General features: G+C 40.9%; 1 protein-coding gene across 1 annotated transcript in view; it reads left to right on the forward strand.

The window, feature by feature from the left end:
• The first annotated feature begins 4,068 nt into the window (after positions 1–4,068).
• The window catches only part of LOC129832934 (syntaxin-1B), a 64,802-nt gene continuing 50,391 nt past the window's right edge, over positions 4,069–18,479 (forward strand). Inside the window, exon 1 of the mRNA XM_055897072.1 lies at positions 4,069–4,380. Within this exon, the coding sequence (XP_055753047.1) occupies positions 4,351–4,380 (30 nt within the window). The 5' untranslated portion in view covers positions 4,069–4,350. The remainder of the gene's footprint in view (positions 4,381–18,479) is intronic.

The following is an 18,479-nucleotide window of genomic DNA, read 5'->3' on the forward strand; positions in this document are numbered from 1 at the left end:
TAGAATTCTAATTACAATGGGTGATTATTTGGAAAAGGATAATCACATCTCAAGACGAATTCCTGGAGTAAAATTTTATGACTTTTTGAAGGGAGCACTTAAAGTGCTGAGATATTTGTGGTGTAAATGACATGTATAATCTCAACTATCTCCAGATCATGTTTTATTTCATTTCAATTGTAGGCCTTAACTCCGAGGCCTGGTTTTGTGAGGACAGCTGGGAACTTCTTAGAAGTGATGAGAACAGGTTACCCCGATGGCATCAGTTAAAGCAAGCAATGTGCACAATGGGATTTCATTACTCTATCTATTTCACACTACTCAGCCAAACTGAGCTGAGCCGAGCCAAGCCAAGCTGCACTGGGCTGAACTGGTTACGAATCCACCATAGTTACTGCAACGCTGCAGGACAATGTGAAAAGAAATGATCAGAGCCAGCAGGGTATAGTTCAGGTCGGCCCTATAGTGTGAAACAGGCATACTGTATGTGACATGTAATGACTATCAAGGTCTCCTTCAGGATATACCCCATTTTCAGTGAGATGAACCCCCACTCTATTGGCTATGTTTTAACCCTGCCTCTTCGTTGCTTTTTTCTTTCTACTATATGCAAGCTAAATGGAAGACATCAAGGTGGGTTATACAGTACAAGACTGTTGGTTCATCACTGGGCATGCTGCCATTTCCAAGGAAATTAGAGTAGAGCGTGAGTTGATCACAATCATAAAATCCTTATTTGAAATGACTCTGCACCTTGGCACAATTTATTAGTGATCTTACTGGATATACGATGGCACTGCATGACATACAATTGAAGTCGGAAGTTTACATTCACCTTAGCCAAATACATTTAAACTCCGTTTTTCACAATTCCTGACGTTTAATCCAAGTAAAAATGTCCTGTTTTAGGTCAGTTAGGATCACCACTTTATTTTAAGAATGTGAAATGTCAGAATAATAGTAGAGAGAATAATTTATTTCAACTTTTATTTCCTTCATCACATTCCCAGTGGGTCAGACGTTTACATACACTCAATTAGTATTTGGTAGCATTGGCTTTAAATTGTTTAACATGGGTCAAACATTTTGGGTAGCTTTCCACAAGCTTCCCACAATGAGTTGGGTGAATTTTGGCCCATTCCTCCTGACAGAGCTGGTGTAACTGAGTCAGGTTTGTAGGCCTCCTTACTCACACACGTTTTTTCAGTTCTGCCCACAAATTTTCTATAGGGTTGAGGTCAGGGCTTTGTGATGGCCACTCCAATACCTTCACTTTATTGTCCTTAAGTCATTTTGCCACAACTTTGGAAGTATGCTTGGTGTCATTGTCCATTTGGAAGACCCATTTGCGATCAAGCTTTAACTTCCTGACTGATGTCTTGAGATGTTGCTTCAATATATCCACATAATTTTCCTTCCTTATGATGCCATCTATTTTGTGAAGTGCACCAGTCCCTCCTGCAGCAAAGCACCCCCACAACATGATGCTGCCACCCCCGTGCTTCACGGTTGGGATGGTGTTCTTTGGCTTGCAAGCCTCCCCCTTTTTCCTCCAAACATAACGATGGTCATTATGGCCAAACAGTTCTATTTTTGTTTCCTCAGACCAGAGGACATTTCTCCAAAAAGTACGATCTTTGTCCCCATGTGCAGTTCCAAACCGTAGTCTGGATTTCTTATGGCGGGTTTAGGGCAGTGGCTTCTTCCTGAGCGGCCTTTCAGGTTATGTCGATATAGGGCTTGTTTTACTGTGGATATAGATACTTTTGTACCTGTTTCCTCCAGCATCTTCACAAGGTCTTTTGCTGCTGTTCTGGGATTGATTTGCACTTTTCGCACCAAAGTACATTCATCTCTAGGAAACAGAACGCGTCTCCTTCCTGAGCGGCATGACGGCTGCGTGGTCCCATGGTATATACTTGCGTACTATTGTCACGCCCTGACCTTCGAGAGCTTTTTTTGTCTCTATTTTGGGTTTGGTCAGGGTGTGATTTGGGTGGGCATTCTATGTTCTATTTTCTATGTTTTTGTATTTCTTTGTTTTGGCCGGGTATGGTTCTCAATCAGGGACAGCTGTCTATCGTTGTCTCTGATTGGGAACCAGACTTAGGTATCCCTTTTCCCTCCTTTCTGTGTGGGAAGTTGTCTTTGTTTGTGGCACTATAGCCCTTAAGCTTTACGGTCGTTTTGTATGGTTTATTGTTTTTGTTGGCGTCATTTTTAATAAAGGGAAAATGTGCGCTCACCACGCTGCGCTTTGGTCCAGCTCTTTCGATGGCTGTGACAACTATTGTTTGTACCGATGAACGTGGTACCTTCAGGCATTTGGAAATTTCTCCCAAGGATGAACCAGACTTGTGAAGGTCTACAATTTCTTTTCTGAGTTTGAAGTTAGCAAGCAGAGGCACTGAGTTTGAAGTTAGGTCTTGAAATACATCCACAGGCCCACCTCCAATTGACTCAAATGATGTCAATTAGCCTATCAGAAGCTTCTAAGGCCATGACATAATTTTCTGGAATTTTCCAATCTGTTTAAAGGCACAGTCAACTTAGTGTATGTAAACTTCTGACCCACTGGAATTGTGATACAATGAAGTGACGATACAGTACAGATAAGTGAAATAAACTGTCTGCAAACAATTTTTGGAAATATTACTTGTGTCCTGCACAAAGTAGATGTCCCAACTGACTTGCCAAAACTATAGTTTGTTGACAAGAAATGTGTGGAGAGGTTGAAAAATGAGTTTTAATGACTCCAACCTGAGTGTATGTAAACTTCCGACTTCAACTGGTGGTAATGATTAATTGGTAAATAGTGTATGTTTACCCTTTTGAATTTCTCCCATTTTAATATTGGTAGCCTAACAACTTCGGTCTAACCTCAGTACCTGTTACTGTACATTGGTTGTAGAGTTAAAACTGAGAAGTATTACAGATAGTACTGGACCATGCCACGCCACAGGTTGGGTCATCTGGGCTAGACTAATGATTCCAGTGAATGAGGATATCGTGTGCATTATTAGGACATGAAGTCCATACATTTCCTTGAATACAGGCATTGAATAATTTTAGGAGCTATTATTGATTATTCTTTACGGTAGGCTATGCTCAAACAGTCAGGGGCCGTTCAGGGATACTGTCAATATGGAATGTGAGTGCACAACTCTGATCAAATGAGTTGTCATGTGAGGAAATGGAGACAATATTCATGTTATGTTTAGTAATATGACCCCTCCTGTTGGTTTGGGGGGAAAGGCCACTGAATACAGTATACAACAAGATAACTTTGACGCAAGATGTAAACTTATAAAGCAATCTAACATGGTAGCCTATTCTAACTGAATTAAACAAAGATATCTGAAATGTCGAAACAATTTTGATGGCATTTGCCTCAGGTTATAGGCTATTATAATGCAAGTCTAGATGTATTACAATCTAATAACTGTAAAAAAAAAAAGAATAATAATAAAGTTTAAAACTATGTTAAGGTTTTCAAAATCTAGGCCTATCAGTAAAATAGTCTGAAAGCAGGAAGTCAAGTCTGTTATTGAATTCTCTAAATCATTAGGCTACATTGCCTTTTAACCTACAGCTGATTCTATTCCAGTCATTGGGATGGCGTTTGCCAGTTTGTGGTGGACAGCTCATACATAGAGCTCTTGTGCATTGAAGTGGGTGGCTTCCGATTTAAAAAAAACAAAAAACGTGTTTAATGGGGGTAACATCACCTCATCCTCTGATTTATCTCACTTCCTTCTGCCCGCCACTATAGACCACCCTGAGCCCCTTGTGGAAACCGCTCCTTTGGGAAGGGGGGCTGGCGTTTCCGTTGCCCTACCCTGTCTCCATGCTTGTGGACTGAATTTCACCAAATTATTTTAATTCACCTAAAACAAACTACAGTTCACTGTGTTGGCATGGGGCGCCGACCGATTACGCGCTGCGGATAGACACCGAAGGGGAAAAAAGGGCGGAGGGGGAGGGGTAGCAGGTAAAGTGATAGAGATGGAGACCGCGCGTGCGCACAGAGTTCCATCCCTCCGCATCGCTTCTTTTTTCATTCTTTTTTTTTTGCAGCATCAGTACCGCGCTCGTATCGCATTCGTTTGCTGGAGTCGGAGCGCGCTGCGGGGCGACACTGCACCGCCAAGGAGGACGCACAAGCACGGTAGAGGGGGGACTAGAGAAAGGAAAAAAGACAGAGAAGGTAGCGCACAGGGGAGACTCATAGCCTACCCCCTCATTTGAATACTGGAAGAAAATATAACATTGTCGGACCTTTAGACATAAGAAGACAACGAGGCGGAAAAACCCAGGCGATTATATTTTAGCCAGCACGGCGGGGAAACAATGAAGGATCGTACACAAGAACTACGAAGTGTAAGCTTATATATTTATACCATTCTTGCCCTCCTCCCTTGGTCCCACTCTCTCCTCCCTTCCGAATCCTCACCGCAATCGGGCGTCAGCGTCTGACATCTCCTTGCTGAGCGCTAGCTCACGGCAAACATAACAAATATGTGCACTGAGGTTTCGGTTCTTACCAAAAATACAGAGGCAGATATCTTTAGGCTATTCATTTATATTTTACGCATTCGAATGTGTCTTCCCATCACTGTCAATAGCCTAGTGGTGCCCGCATGCGTGCACTGATGATCTTACACGTAATGTGAGCATGATAAAAATATGACTTCTCTATTTAAGGTCCGTTAAAATGCCGTGATTTGAGAAAATAGTATAGGGCTATTAGCATTGCAGGCAGGCAAGCATATAAAACAAACGCATCTACCATAGATAGTCTACTGCTAGAAATAACCCAAATCAATATAAGCTTATGAATGCTTATTGGGTGGACAGCTACCCAGAACAGTGGTAAAATACTGTGGAAGAAAGCTATTCTAGCCCATAGTCCTCCTAGCCTAGCAATCCCTGCAAACACCGTTAAGGATTTATATTCAACCCTTGGTAGAACTAAATATTTGTTCAGAATTGCCTCAGCCCATCGGATTTATCTTTTTCTAGATAGTTGATGGAGAGAGCTTTCAATACGAGTGGGACGGGGCCGACTACGGTGGGGGTGGGGGGTCATATGTGATTGTACATTTTGTTATAACTGGCCTCTATAATAGGGTATAGTTTACATTATTGCTTGTATTAGAACCAAATTCGATCAAGGAGGACAGAATTGTAGCTCTCTCTCAACTATGCGTCTGTAGGGTTCAATTGGGTTCGCTTTGGCGACACCATGCTATAGCCGGATCTGCACCAGGGTTTCATTTTTTACCTGCATTGGAAAACCACAGTCATACTGGTTTACAACACATTCAGTGACTAGATATATGCCATAAGGATAGCCACTGTCATATATTTGTGCAATTTGTCTGTCTAGGTTTAATTGAAAAACAAATGTATCCTATCCTCAAGGCAATCAAATCAATATGAGGCCCGAAGCATGCATGCCTTTTTTGGCGTAGCCCAACCTCCAACGTCTGGAGATCAATAAAATATCAGAGGAAACGCCTGGACCGCTCTGCACCTATATCTATAGCATGTGTGTGATTATTATATCAAAATGTGTAGCCATTACAGGCTATACCGCTGTGAACATTATAGCACATGATTGTGATTGTGCCACCGTTCCCGAGATAGCCCCTGGTCAGCGGATTCACCTTGCATGAATTCTGTGCCTCCTTCTGTGCCTTCCCACTGAAACGCTGAACACAGCTAGATCCATACTCAGTCAGACACTAGGCACTTGCCTCACTGCCCACTGCAGATTCAAGGAGACTAGGCTACAAAAATCGCTCGGTTATGATGCTTTCGTGTTCAAACGAACCATAAGAGCGTTTATTAGACGTGCTCATTTTTGTAGATTATCTTGCTCTCTCAGACGGATTTTCGTTCTTTCTTTACCTGTAATTTAGGATTTTGTATCCCCAACCCAAGCCCCTCACGTTCCCGATATAATCTATGCCATCAGAAGTGAAATGGATAAATAATCGCTACCGTCAGTCTAAACTCTATGGAAATAATATTGTTTATATAATATTATAATGATAGAATATCACGTAATTCTGGCAACAGATGTTATATGATTGGGTAATAATTACGTTTTATGTAATCATCAACATCACAGTGACGTATACGTCGCGCGCTACATCGTCCTACTCTGAGCAAGCCGTGTCTGCACGGGTTTTACCGAATGTGCTACGTGTGAGTGAGCAAAAGATTGGCCGGCTATATTTACCATGTCTATACCGACTATTCCCGTGTAAGCCAAAGAATCGGCTGATAGACCTTCGATTGAGGGTGCGCGCGTGCGTTGCTGCACAATATATGTTCCAATGTAATTGATTATAAACTGGGGTAGGGGTTGCTGAGAAGGGACATAATTGGGGTAGGGGTTGCTGAGAAGGGACACATTCTGGGGGTTGAAAAGGCATAGTTTTCTTATTCAAAAACATATTTCTAAGCATTATAAGCTACAGAGATGTCAGTGCAATTTCTTACTCATAAAATTAATATTGCTCTCTATCATTGACACACACACACACACACACATACACACACACACACACACACACACACACACACACACACACACACACACTTATTATTGATTTGTTCTCCCAAGACCAAAATATTTCACTCACATGTCCTTAACATTTCTGTAAAGGCACTAGCATTTTGCATGACACAAGACATTTATTCAGAGAAAAAATGTGTGCTCTTTTAAAATTTTTAATTGGTTTTATGGCTGCATTTTTTTGTTACCACTTATTGATCCTTTGACCAATCACATCATATATTTTCATATCAGTGCTTTCTCAGAGCTGATCTGATTGGTCAAAAGACCAATTAGTGAAATATCCGAATTGGGTTGCCTGTCTAAATGCAGACAGAGTGTCATTTTAGTTGCAAAGTGGATACTCTTCTGGACTGTTTTATGTATAGGCCTATAGCATTGCCAACCTCTCTCATATTAATAGTCTATAGAACATTATGTGTTTTATACTGTCTTCAATATCAGTAACATTACTTGTGTCCTTGACTGGCAGAGCCATAAATGCAATACATGCATCCAATTTGTACCTACTTGGTAAGGTAGTGACTTTATTTATACAGGTTTATAACATATCCAGTGACATCTTTGTGTCCAATGCAGAATTAGCAAAACATTCTCTTATTCCAGTTACTGTATATTTTGTGTCGTTTTGCTTAAAGATTTGTGTGCCTCGATTCCCTGTGTTGCTTTATTTAGCCCCACGTGTATGTAGCGCTCATATTCACCACGTGTATTTAGCGTTCATATTCACCACGTGTATTTCGCGTTCATATTGTAACGGGTGTCCTCCTCCTCTTCGGACGAAGAGGAGGAGTAGGGATTGGACCAAAGCGCAGCGTGGAATGTAGACATAATTAAGTTTATTAAAGTAAAGACGAAAACCGAAAACACTTCAACAAACTACAAAATAACAAAACGACGTAGACAGACCTGAACATGGAACTTACATAAATACACAAAGAACTCACGAACAGGAACAGACTACATCAAACAAACGAACAAACCGAAACAGTCCAGTGTGGTGCAACATACACAGACACAGAAGACAACCACCCACAAACAAACAGTGTGAACAGCCTACCTTTATATGGTTCTTAATCAGAGGAAAGGTCAAACACCTGTCTCTGATTGAGAACCATATAAGGCTAATTACAAACCACCTAAACATAGAAACACAAAACATAGAATGCCCACCCCAACTCACGCCCTGACCAACTAAACACATACAAAAATAACAGAAAACAGGTCAGGAACGTGACACATATTCACCACATGTATATGCCATGACGGACGTTTAGGAGTGAGAAAAACAGCGTTCACCTCCCTACCATGCAACATGTCCCGCATAAACAGGGATTTTAGTAAGACACAAGCTGGAACTCCCTGATTGCGTCAGAGGAAAGGAGTGTTTGACTTCCGTCTCCGACCTAGACAGCACACCTTTATTTACATTGACCGGCTTTTTCCTGTACTGTAGAGTTCTGTGGTAATGTATATAAAGTATTCTGTGGTAATGTATATCAAGTATTCTGTGGTAATGTATATAAAGTATTCTGTGGTAATGTATATAAAGTATTCTGTGGTTATGTATATAAAGTGCCTTCAGAAAGTATTCACTCCCCTTTTCCCCTTTACACATGTAGTTGTTTTACAGCCTAAATGTAAAATTGATTCAATGTAGATTTTGTTTCACTGATCTACACGCAATACCCCATCATGTGAAAGTGGAATTTAGTTTGTAGAACATTTTAGATATGTATAAAAAAAAAAGAAAAGCTGAAATGTCTTGAGTCAATAAGTATTCCCTCATACAATTATCTGTAAGGTCCTTCAATCGAGAAGTGAATTTCAAGCACAGATTCAACCACAAAGGCCAGGGAGGTTTTTCAATGCCTCGCAAAGAAGGGCACCGAATGGTAGTGTAAAAAGAAAAATAGTTACAGTTACAGCGTTTAATGGTTATGATATGAGAAAAATGAGGATGGATCAACAACATTGTTGTTACTGTACTCCACAATACTAACCTAAATGACAGAATGAAAAGAAGGAAGCCTGTACAGAATAAAAATATTCCAAAACATGCATCGTTTGCAACAAGGTAGTTAAGTAATACTGTAAAAAATGAAATTAACATTTTGTCCTGAATTCAAATTCAACACAACACATCACTGAGTACCATTCTTCATATTTTCAAGCATGATGGTGGCTGCATCATGTTATGGGTATTGTCATCAGCAGGACTATAGAGTTTTTTAGGATAAACATAAACGGAATACAGCTGAGCACAGGCACAATCTTAGAGGAAAACCTGGTTCAGTCTTCTTTCCAACAGACAATGGGAGACGAATCCACCTTTCAGTTGGACAATTACCTAATTTAGTATAAGGCCAAATCTACACTGGAGTTGTATACCAAGATGACAAGGTTCCTGAGTGGCCTAGTTACAATTTTGACTTAAATCGGCTTGACAATCTATGGCAAGACTTGAAAATGACTTTCTAGCAATGATCAACAACCAACTTGACAGTGCTTGAAGAATAAAAAAATAAAAAAAGTGCAAATATTGTACAAACCAGGTGTGCAAGGCTCTTAAAGACCCCAAAAGACTCACACTGTCAATGGTGTTTCTAACATGTATTGTCTCAGGGGGGTGAATACATATCTAATTCAGATATATTAGTGTTTTATTTTTCATAAATGTTAGAATTTTTCTTCCACTTTGACATTACAGAGTATTGTGTGTAGATCATTGACCAAAAATGACAATTAAATACATTTTAATCCCACTTTTTAACACAACAAACTATGCAAAAAATCAAGGGAGGTGTGAATACTTTTTGAAACATTCACCTGTACTAACAAGTCCCACACGTCTCCGTTAGCACAGTTAGCTCAGCTTATACAGTACCATACTTAAATGTCGCAAAACATTGTTATTGCAATGTAATAACAATGAAACAACTTTAACATGAAATTGTTCATATTTTTATCAAGGCTGTTGAGAATTAGTGCTGGAATAGGAGAAATTTATAGCCAACTATTCTGAATCAAAAGCCTTTGTTTTTGAACAATTCATCATCGAAATGGGTACAATCAAACACAGATAGCAGCTGATGAATGAGTAAACCTTCTATAACCTTTTGACCTTTGACAGCAAGGGTTTATCAAGGCTCCCTCAGAACAAATGATACTAACGCTAATGGGGCTAACGTGGTGTAATGATAGTAGAATACACATGATAGCAAAGAACAATTTGCCAGCTGTAATAAATATGATGCCACATTGAAAGTTGCGATATATCTTGCCTCTATTGTGCCTTAATTAAGCTCTCCTTCGAGCCATTGAAGGGCATGGCACAAACCACCACTTAAAGAACGCCGAGCAAAACTGTGTACAGGGGAGTGGACAGAGACACTAACGTATTATACACACTGAATGAGGTTTGGTCAAAGTGTATGACTGAATTCTGCTGGATGTATTTCAGAAATGATCGTATTTAAGAAAATAACTGAATGTTAAAATCTGTGTGAGAGAAGTTCTGTCTCAATGGCACAGCCTAGCAGTTCCGCTGTACTGAATGCATTTGACATATTTGCGTCTGTTTGTAGCGGCTTTTGTAATTCTATTGGCATATTTGAAGTTGAAATGTTCATCTACTTTTAATGTTGTCTTTTATTTGAAGTATGCATCTGTTATGTTACACAATTCCATATTAGGACATTTCTGTCAAGTTTCTAGGAGACAGTAATCCTTCCTGACCCTAAAATGTCATCGTGCTCACTGCAAAGCAAATTATATCGGAGACCACAGTGGCGATTTGCATTTGATGCAGTTAGTAGATGTATAGGCTATCATTACTGAAAGGATTCTTATCCTAAAGTGGATTTTTTTCAAAGGGAAGGGGGTCAAAAAATGTGTAGCAGAGCATCTCCATTTGATGGCCCTCCAATAGTCACTCCCCATGAGTGATTACCGCAGCTAGTAATACATTATGTATGAGCACCACCCCTGACTACATGCCACATCAATGTAACAGCAGATTGCACCAGAGAATACTGGTCGCTCTGTTTTGAGTATTTTCCTTAAGGCATGATGTTTCGTGGATGGAGAATAGATTCCAGGAGAGGCCAAGGATGTGCATTATCTATTCTAAAGATGCGTTTGTATCAAGCGGTGAGTCATCGCGGCAGCCATGTTGGAAATTAATAACCCAGGAAAAGTCACAGTTTCCTGGTTTAGCCCTAAAGTCTGGCGCGTCTGTGGTAGAGTGGGGGATGATGGGGGACGGGCGCAGTGTTCTGTGAGGTCATATGCAACCAAGGGCAAAGACACCCACTATATTTAAAACCACAGTGCTTTTCAGTGGTACACACAATACAAACACAAACCTAGAACTACTGGTAGATACGTCCTAAATATGATTTCTTTCCCAATAAACAATGTTGCGCAGACCCAAGCTGAATGAGTGATGTGTGTTTTGAGTCCTCCTCCACAAAGTCATTTAAGCAGAGGAATCTTCAGTTGCACTCTGTCAACCCAAAATGTAATTAAGCCTGTAACTGTAGTCGTAGAGGCACAAAAGTTCAACAATGAAGTAAAAAAAAAAATGCTAATCGGGATTAAATAGCAGGAGGGAATGTGACGCATTTATTGCAGCAAGACGTCTTTCATCTGACCGAGGGATCTGTTTGCCCACTGGTACTTACAGACTGGTACACGTGCCCTTGACGTGGTGGACACGTTATACAGTAAAAATAGCCCCCCATTGCATGTTTAAGCATCTATATTCCTCTCAATGGCAATGTACTGAACAATGGAAGGAAAGTCACTTGAGGCGGACGACAAATAGCCTTTGTTTCAAGTGTAGTATGTATTTGTGTGGATTGGGTTTGGGGGTATGGTTAAAAGGTGACTAGTTTAGTAGGCCTAGGGTACTCAGGAACAGTCTCTGTTTCTGTCTTTGAGTCTTACTCACCTCCCACTGCTGAATCTGTCACATGTTGTTTATCCCCACATATTTGGACTGAAGGATTTTTTATTAAATAGAAACTACCTCGATGTATGCCCTGCTCTTTGTGATATAGTTAAGTTGACCTCAGTACAGCTAGTCATTTCTCCTCGGGGTTATACCTTCAAATTAGTTGTAGAAAGTCCAAAACCCATCTATATTTCCTATTCCACTTTTACTCAATTGTTTTTACTATGTGCTTTATAAAGAATATCTTGCGTTTTTTTTAAATGTCAACGTAGGTTAAAGAAAGACATGCTGACTGGCCATTCCAGGCCGGACCACTTACTTCCGTCAACAATTTTAGCCACTAAATTAACACGCTGAGCAATTACTTTCGCTCTGGCATCCATCCTACTTTTCTGAGGATTCTGTGCCCGACTGTACCCATACAAGTCAGAGAGGAGCGGGTTGGTCAGTCAGATGAGATCTGGTGGCTGTCTAGCGGAATTCTGTTCATAGCCTACCTCACATCCCCTTTCACTCAGACTGAGCGAAACAAAGGTGAAGCAGTGAGATCACCACCGTCTCAGGATGCTTACAATGTCATACAGTTGGGATTTATTGTGACTCACACTGCTTTCAGTAATAAGATGTTCCAAGGACTATCATTCTATCTTTCAAGCTATGTAGAATCTAAATCTCTTTGATATTGAATGCCCATGATCATTCAAGTCCGTTTTTGTACGTTTTGAAACACGGAATCCGAAGTTTTGGGTATGCCATCTCTTTGCCACAAATTCAGACTTTTATTTAACCCTTTACACTCGTGAAAATGGACCTATATGGATAGGGCTACATTTAAATGTTTATAACGGAAGAAATATGAAAACATATGCATAAGAATGGTAGCAATTGAAAGGGTTTGGAAAATGTCATTATGGGGAAATTATTAGACCAAAGTTGAGGACACAAGACTGAATCCAAACATTACACTGTGGATTTCATGTGATTTAACATTAAATCTGAAAATACTCTGGATACATTCAGTAATATGATAAGAATATTCTTGGAGAATGTGGGGTAGGTGCAACATAAGACAAACACATTACAAGGGTTTGAGTGAGAGGACTAACTGGTGTATCCAAGTGGCCACACACCTCTCCAAAGTGTGCTCAATTACTAAGTCATTTCAATGCACTTTAATGACTCAAAGAAGAGTCGTCAACTACAAGGTGCTTTTCTGAGCTCTCCTAGCTGTGCCGTTGAGGAGCTAGAGCAAGTACAATTGTATTTGTTTTGTCTGGAACACAACCCTGCATCGCAGCCATCACACAATTACTGTTGTTCACACAATCCCAAAAACAGACCATTATAAATCACAATCAGGGTCAGGTGGGCATAATTTGAAGCTTGTTCTATTGCCAAGCTAGACTAGATTAGATAAGTTATAAAATACTCAATAGGGTTCTACCTGGAACCAAAAAGGGTTCTTCAAAAGGTCTCAGATGGCGTCAACCGAAGAACCCTTTTTGGTTCCAGGTAGAACCCTATTGGGTTCCATGTAGATTACTTTCCCCAGAGGGTTCTACATGGAACCCAAAATAGTTCTACATAGAACCAAAAAGGATTCTACCTGGAACCAAATAGGGTTCTCCTATGGGGACAGCCAAATAACCCTCAGCGCTGTGAAGCTTAGAGCCTGAGCTCTGATGTAATTTATAGTAGGTTACTGTACAGCTACTTTGTTCCAATTTAGGCGCTTATCAGTGCCCAAATCTGCCATTTTCAATCCCGGATATGATTGTAAAGGACCACGTCACGTGATATGGTTTTAATCTAACATCTTTAAATGATTCAGCACAATGATAGGACAAAGGAAGGACAAGAGTTCAGCAGGAACGTGTCCCTTAAGGACCACTATGTTGGGGAGATGTTATTGAAGTTTGATTATCACCTGCTCTCTCAGTTTGCATGATCACCATGTTATCGGTGCAGAATATTATTAGGAAATTGCTAGCTGGGGAAATTGTCTTGGAAACAATCTAGGAATGTCAGATGGTCTGATTGTGTTGTAGGATCTTTTAGAGGTCAGAGTTTTGCCATTTTTGGGGGGGCGAGGAGATGTCTTTTTGTGATTGGAAAGGGTAAATGTCAGATCCATTTACGACACTAAAGTGAGTGAAACAGTTTTACAACAGAAGGAAAAAACATTATATGATGACCGATTTAGATTGATGTACTGTATATTGGACATCCTCAAGAACCCATGCCTGCAGGTAGCCTAACTATCGGTAAAGCTACAGACGTATGACCCCCGACAAGTAATCAATCTCTCTCTCTCTACTACAGTACATTAATAAGTTAAGCACTTAAAGCATTTTGATGGGTGAGAAGCTACTTATGTTAAGTCCTCAGAAAGTTGCAAAGAAGGAGGACCCTTCTGAAGTGCTACCCTTAACATAGAAACTATACCATAGCAACATTGTAATTGCTGACAATTTAACAAAAAATCAAACAACAATTGAATTCTGCATTTAGGGAGGAAATCCAGTTTAGAGAGTACCATTATAACTGTACAATCGAATCCTGATACTAGAAACAGCTTTGCGTTTATTTGTCCCATGCTGTCACTTTCAATCCGAATATCCATCCTCCTTTATGTATCTATTTTTCTAAAAGATGGCATCACTGGTGCTATCGGCACAATGCCCCCCGCATCCTTAAAGGAACCTAGTTTACCAGTATTGCTGATCTCACATTGGTATGGTGGTAGTAGCAGTAGTTGCACACTTTGAATAGCCCACATTTACATAATAAGTTGGAGCCGTTGAATTTTAGTCTGGACATAAGTAAGTAAATTACAATGACACAGCATTCAGATGCTATACTTAAGTGGGTAAGCTAATTTACATATAGTTCAGACTGTTCTTTTTTTGTGTAAGTTGAATATGTAATTGATCACCCACTTCCTGTTTCATTCATGAGGCGAGGGACGGAAGGAGGGGGGGGAGGTGAAGAAATATGCAGCTCACTGCTCCCTATAATGTCTTCTGCAAGGGGATTTGGCAAGGGGATTGGGTATTTGCTTTTAAAACAAGGGGGAAAATGATAACACTTTATAAAATCAAATCAAATTTATTTTATATAGCCCTTCGTACATCAGCTAATATCTCGAAGTGCTGTACAGAAACCCAGCCTAAAACCCCAAACAGCAAGCCATGCAGGTGTAGAAGCACCTGTAGGTGTACTTATGTATGCATTCATAAAGCCTTTATAACAACTATATAACACATTATAACATTTGTCGTAAGCTGTTATAAGTCATTTTAAATAGTTCTAAGTAAGATCTTTTATAAAGTGTTATAAAATTAGTTATAATGGGTGTTATATAGATGACTGTTCATCCTGTTGTCATATGCTCTTATGTCACTGTTAATAACAACTGCTATTACACAGTCTGCATGACAACTTATGTCATATGTTATTACATGCTACATAAGAGTCTACATACCAGATGCTATTACAGGGTGTTATCTCATTTACCAACCTCTGTGTCACATTATTACATTGAACGGAATGATGGGTGTCATAACCATGTCATATGCCGTTATAGTGTGTACAGACACCTTACGTAACGTGACATTCATTTGATGTCTAATAAAACATTTATGAATGTGCTTATACCACAGGATATGTTGAGAGTATCACAACATTGTACTATTCAAAGGATTTTTTAAAAACATGGGCAAATGGGAGGACAGATGTACTTAGGATTTTTTTATTTGGAGTTGTACAAATTGGACTACGTCAAGATATCAAAAAGGACACAAAAAACTTGCCCAAAAAAAAACATATTTTTTTTTCAACAAAACAGAAGTTATGACAAAATCAAGGTTGCTTGGGCACAACAGGATTTGTGACAGCTGTGAATAAAAGGAAGATGAGCAGGCTACAATAAAAATGACAGTTATATTATAAAGGAGATTGATCATTAGTCAGGTAGCTAGCTAGCTAACTAAGTAGTTGATGGTGCAATTGCAACATGTAGCTCTCCAGGAGCAGAGTTGGAGAGCCATGCTTCTCACAATCCAAATATCGCCTGTAGCTAGCTAGCCACAGCCGTAGGGCCATGACATGAGCACAAGCAGCCCCACTGTGCCCCCATCTATGCATAGCTAGATAGCTAGCTAGCTAGCTTGCTAGCTACCGGAGGAATTTCAAATTATAAAGCACATTTTGCAGCACATCACACAATACATTCTCTTTCAGTACACTTTAAACACAATTGCTTTTTCATTTCATTGTTTCTCATGTGTTGTTGTTCTGTTGTTAATTCCCACCCTTCGTCTTCAGATGCTAGCGATATGATTCACTGACACAAGAGCTCTAGCTAAATAACTTTATAGTTTCTGCAAACTGTCTTCTTCTTCATGTGGTTTTCCGTCAGACTAGACGCTTTGTTGCGTATTGCTGCTTTTCACAGTTCAGAAAGTGCATTGACGACCATTTGTTCACAAAAAGAAGGAAATGAGGAAAAAAGAAAATTGCACCACCATCTACCCCTACATACATAATACTATCCCCACCACACCTTTCCACTACTTTTCCCCTAACAGATCATACACCAGGCCGTCAGCCTGGGAGGCTGGATCCCCTTCTCTCAAAACCCCCTGTAGTTCTTCTGCACTCAAATCTATGACACCCAAAAACTTCTCTACCAATTCAATGTTCTGGGATTTCCTTTCCATCTGTACGGTACAATTAATGACCATAGCAATATACGCCAAGAAGCCAACCTTACTAAAGAACAAACTGTTTGGGTCACTCTGTACTGGCCTACTACCTAATCCTCTCAGGCTCCCTCACCCTTTGCACACAATCCTCTACTTTCCTCACTGCCTCAGCATATGACACTTTCTGCGCTGCCCTCACCCTGGAAACTTAAAATCGGTCTCACTGGCACAGGACATTTCTGATCCCCAGCTACATGGCCACCCCCACAATTGAAACACTCCACTTTGTCCCATGTCCACCTGCACAATTCTCACACCTCGGAATCTCCCTCCTACATTCTGCTGCATCATGACCATAAACTTGGCACCTGAAACACTGTAGTGTGTTCAGAACAAAAGCTCTCATGGGAAAACTTATATACCCTAGCATGACTTTATCCGGCAAACACTCTGCATCTTAACTCAGAAGAACAGACAAGGTCTACTCAGTCTCATGCTCGCCATCGGGTCTGCGTTGTACCAAATGATGTCCATCGCAGACACAGGGGATCCTCAACTTCAGTAGATCTACCTCAACACTCAGGTAGATCACTCCTTTCAGCGGCGCTCTGTTCCGGAGAGAAAAGCAGGACACAGCTATGAAATGCGTAGCACCCTCTCGCTCTGGGCAACAAACACACAAAAAGTCAACACAAGTCCACTTCTGGATGCTTTGACCGAATTGACAGAACCAAACTCTTTCTTCACCCAGCCTGATACCACAAATAGATCAGCCAAAAGGCATAGATCCACTTTCTCCACGAATCGTACTCCCACTAGGCCAGCGTCATCTTGGGCATTTTCCTGATCATTGGGGTGAGGCTCGGAAGCCTCCACCTCAGCCGTTGGCGCATGTTCGTCCTCTTCCCTTCTGTCAGGTTACATTTCTGAGTTCACAATTCGTCGTTTGCTCAGGGTTTTAAAAAGCATAACATGTCATTATCTCCTCTGTACTTCACTCAAAGGAGAAAGTACTCCGCTTGTATTTCACAGATATTGGTTTGGTTTTGAACCTCGCGCCCTTTTTTCTGCCTCGCGTCATCTCTCCATCCCCCATCTTCCAACCTTCTCCACTGCAAAGTGCTGCCTGCAAACTGTCAATTATTTTCTGCAAATTATACAGTATACTTGAAATGTCATGTAGAGATTGGAGCTCCAATGGAAATCAAATCAAATCAAATGTATTTATAAAGCCCTTCTTACATCAGCTAATATCTCAAAGTGCTGTACAGAAACCCAGCCTAAAACCCCAAACAGCAAGCAATGCAGGTGTAGAAGCACGGTGGCAAGGAAAACTCCCTCGAAAGGCCAGAACCTAGGAAGAAACCTAGAGAGGAACCAGGCTATGAGGGGTGGCCAGTCCTCTTCTGGCTGTGCCGGGTGGAGATTTATAACAGAACATGGCCAAGATGTTCAAATGTTCATAGGTGACCAGCAGGGTCAAATACAAGTAATCACAGTGGATGTCGAGGGTGCAACAGGTCAGCACCTCAGGAGTAAATGTCAGTTGGCTTTTCAGTAGCCGATCCTTCAGAGTATCTCTACCGCTCCTGCAGTCTCTAAAGAGTTGAAAATAGCAGGTCTGGGACAGGTTTCACGTCCGGTGAACAGGTCAGGATTCCATAGCCGCAGGCAGAACAGTTGAAACTGTAGCAGCAGCAATGCCAGGTAGACTGGGGACAGCAAGTAGTCATCATGCCAGGTAGTCCTGAGGTATGGACCTAGGGCTCAGGTCCTCCGAGAGAGAGAAAGAAAGAGAGAAAGAAAGAAAGAAAGAAAGAGAGAAAGAGAGAGAGAGTTAGAGAGAGCTTACTTAAATTCACACAGGACACCGGATAAGACAGGAGAAGTACTCCAGATATAACAGACTGGCCCGAGCCCCCCGACACATAAACTACTGCAGCATAAATACTGGAGGCTGAGACAGGAGTGGTCGCCAGACACTGTGGCCCCATCCGACAATACCCCCGAACAGGGCCATACAGGCAGGATATAACCCCACCCACTTTGCCAAAGCACAGCCCCCTCACCACTAGATGGATATCTTCAACCACCAACTTAGAATTCTGAGACAAGGCCGAGTATAGCCCACAAAGATCTCCGCCAGAGGGATATCTTCAACCACCAACTTAGAATTCTGAGACAAGGCCGAGTATAGCCCACAAAGATCTCCGCCAGAGGGATATCTTCA

This window comes from Salvelinus fontinalis, chromosome 34 (assembly GCF_029448725.1).
Source record: "Salvelinus fontinalis isolate EN_2023a chromosome 34, ASM2944872v1, whole genome shotgun sequence".
Classification (NCBI taxonomy): domain Eukaryota; kingdom Metazoa; phylum Chordata; class Actinopteri; order Salmoniformes; family Salmonidae; genus Salvelinus; species Salvelinus fontinalis.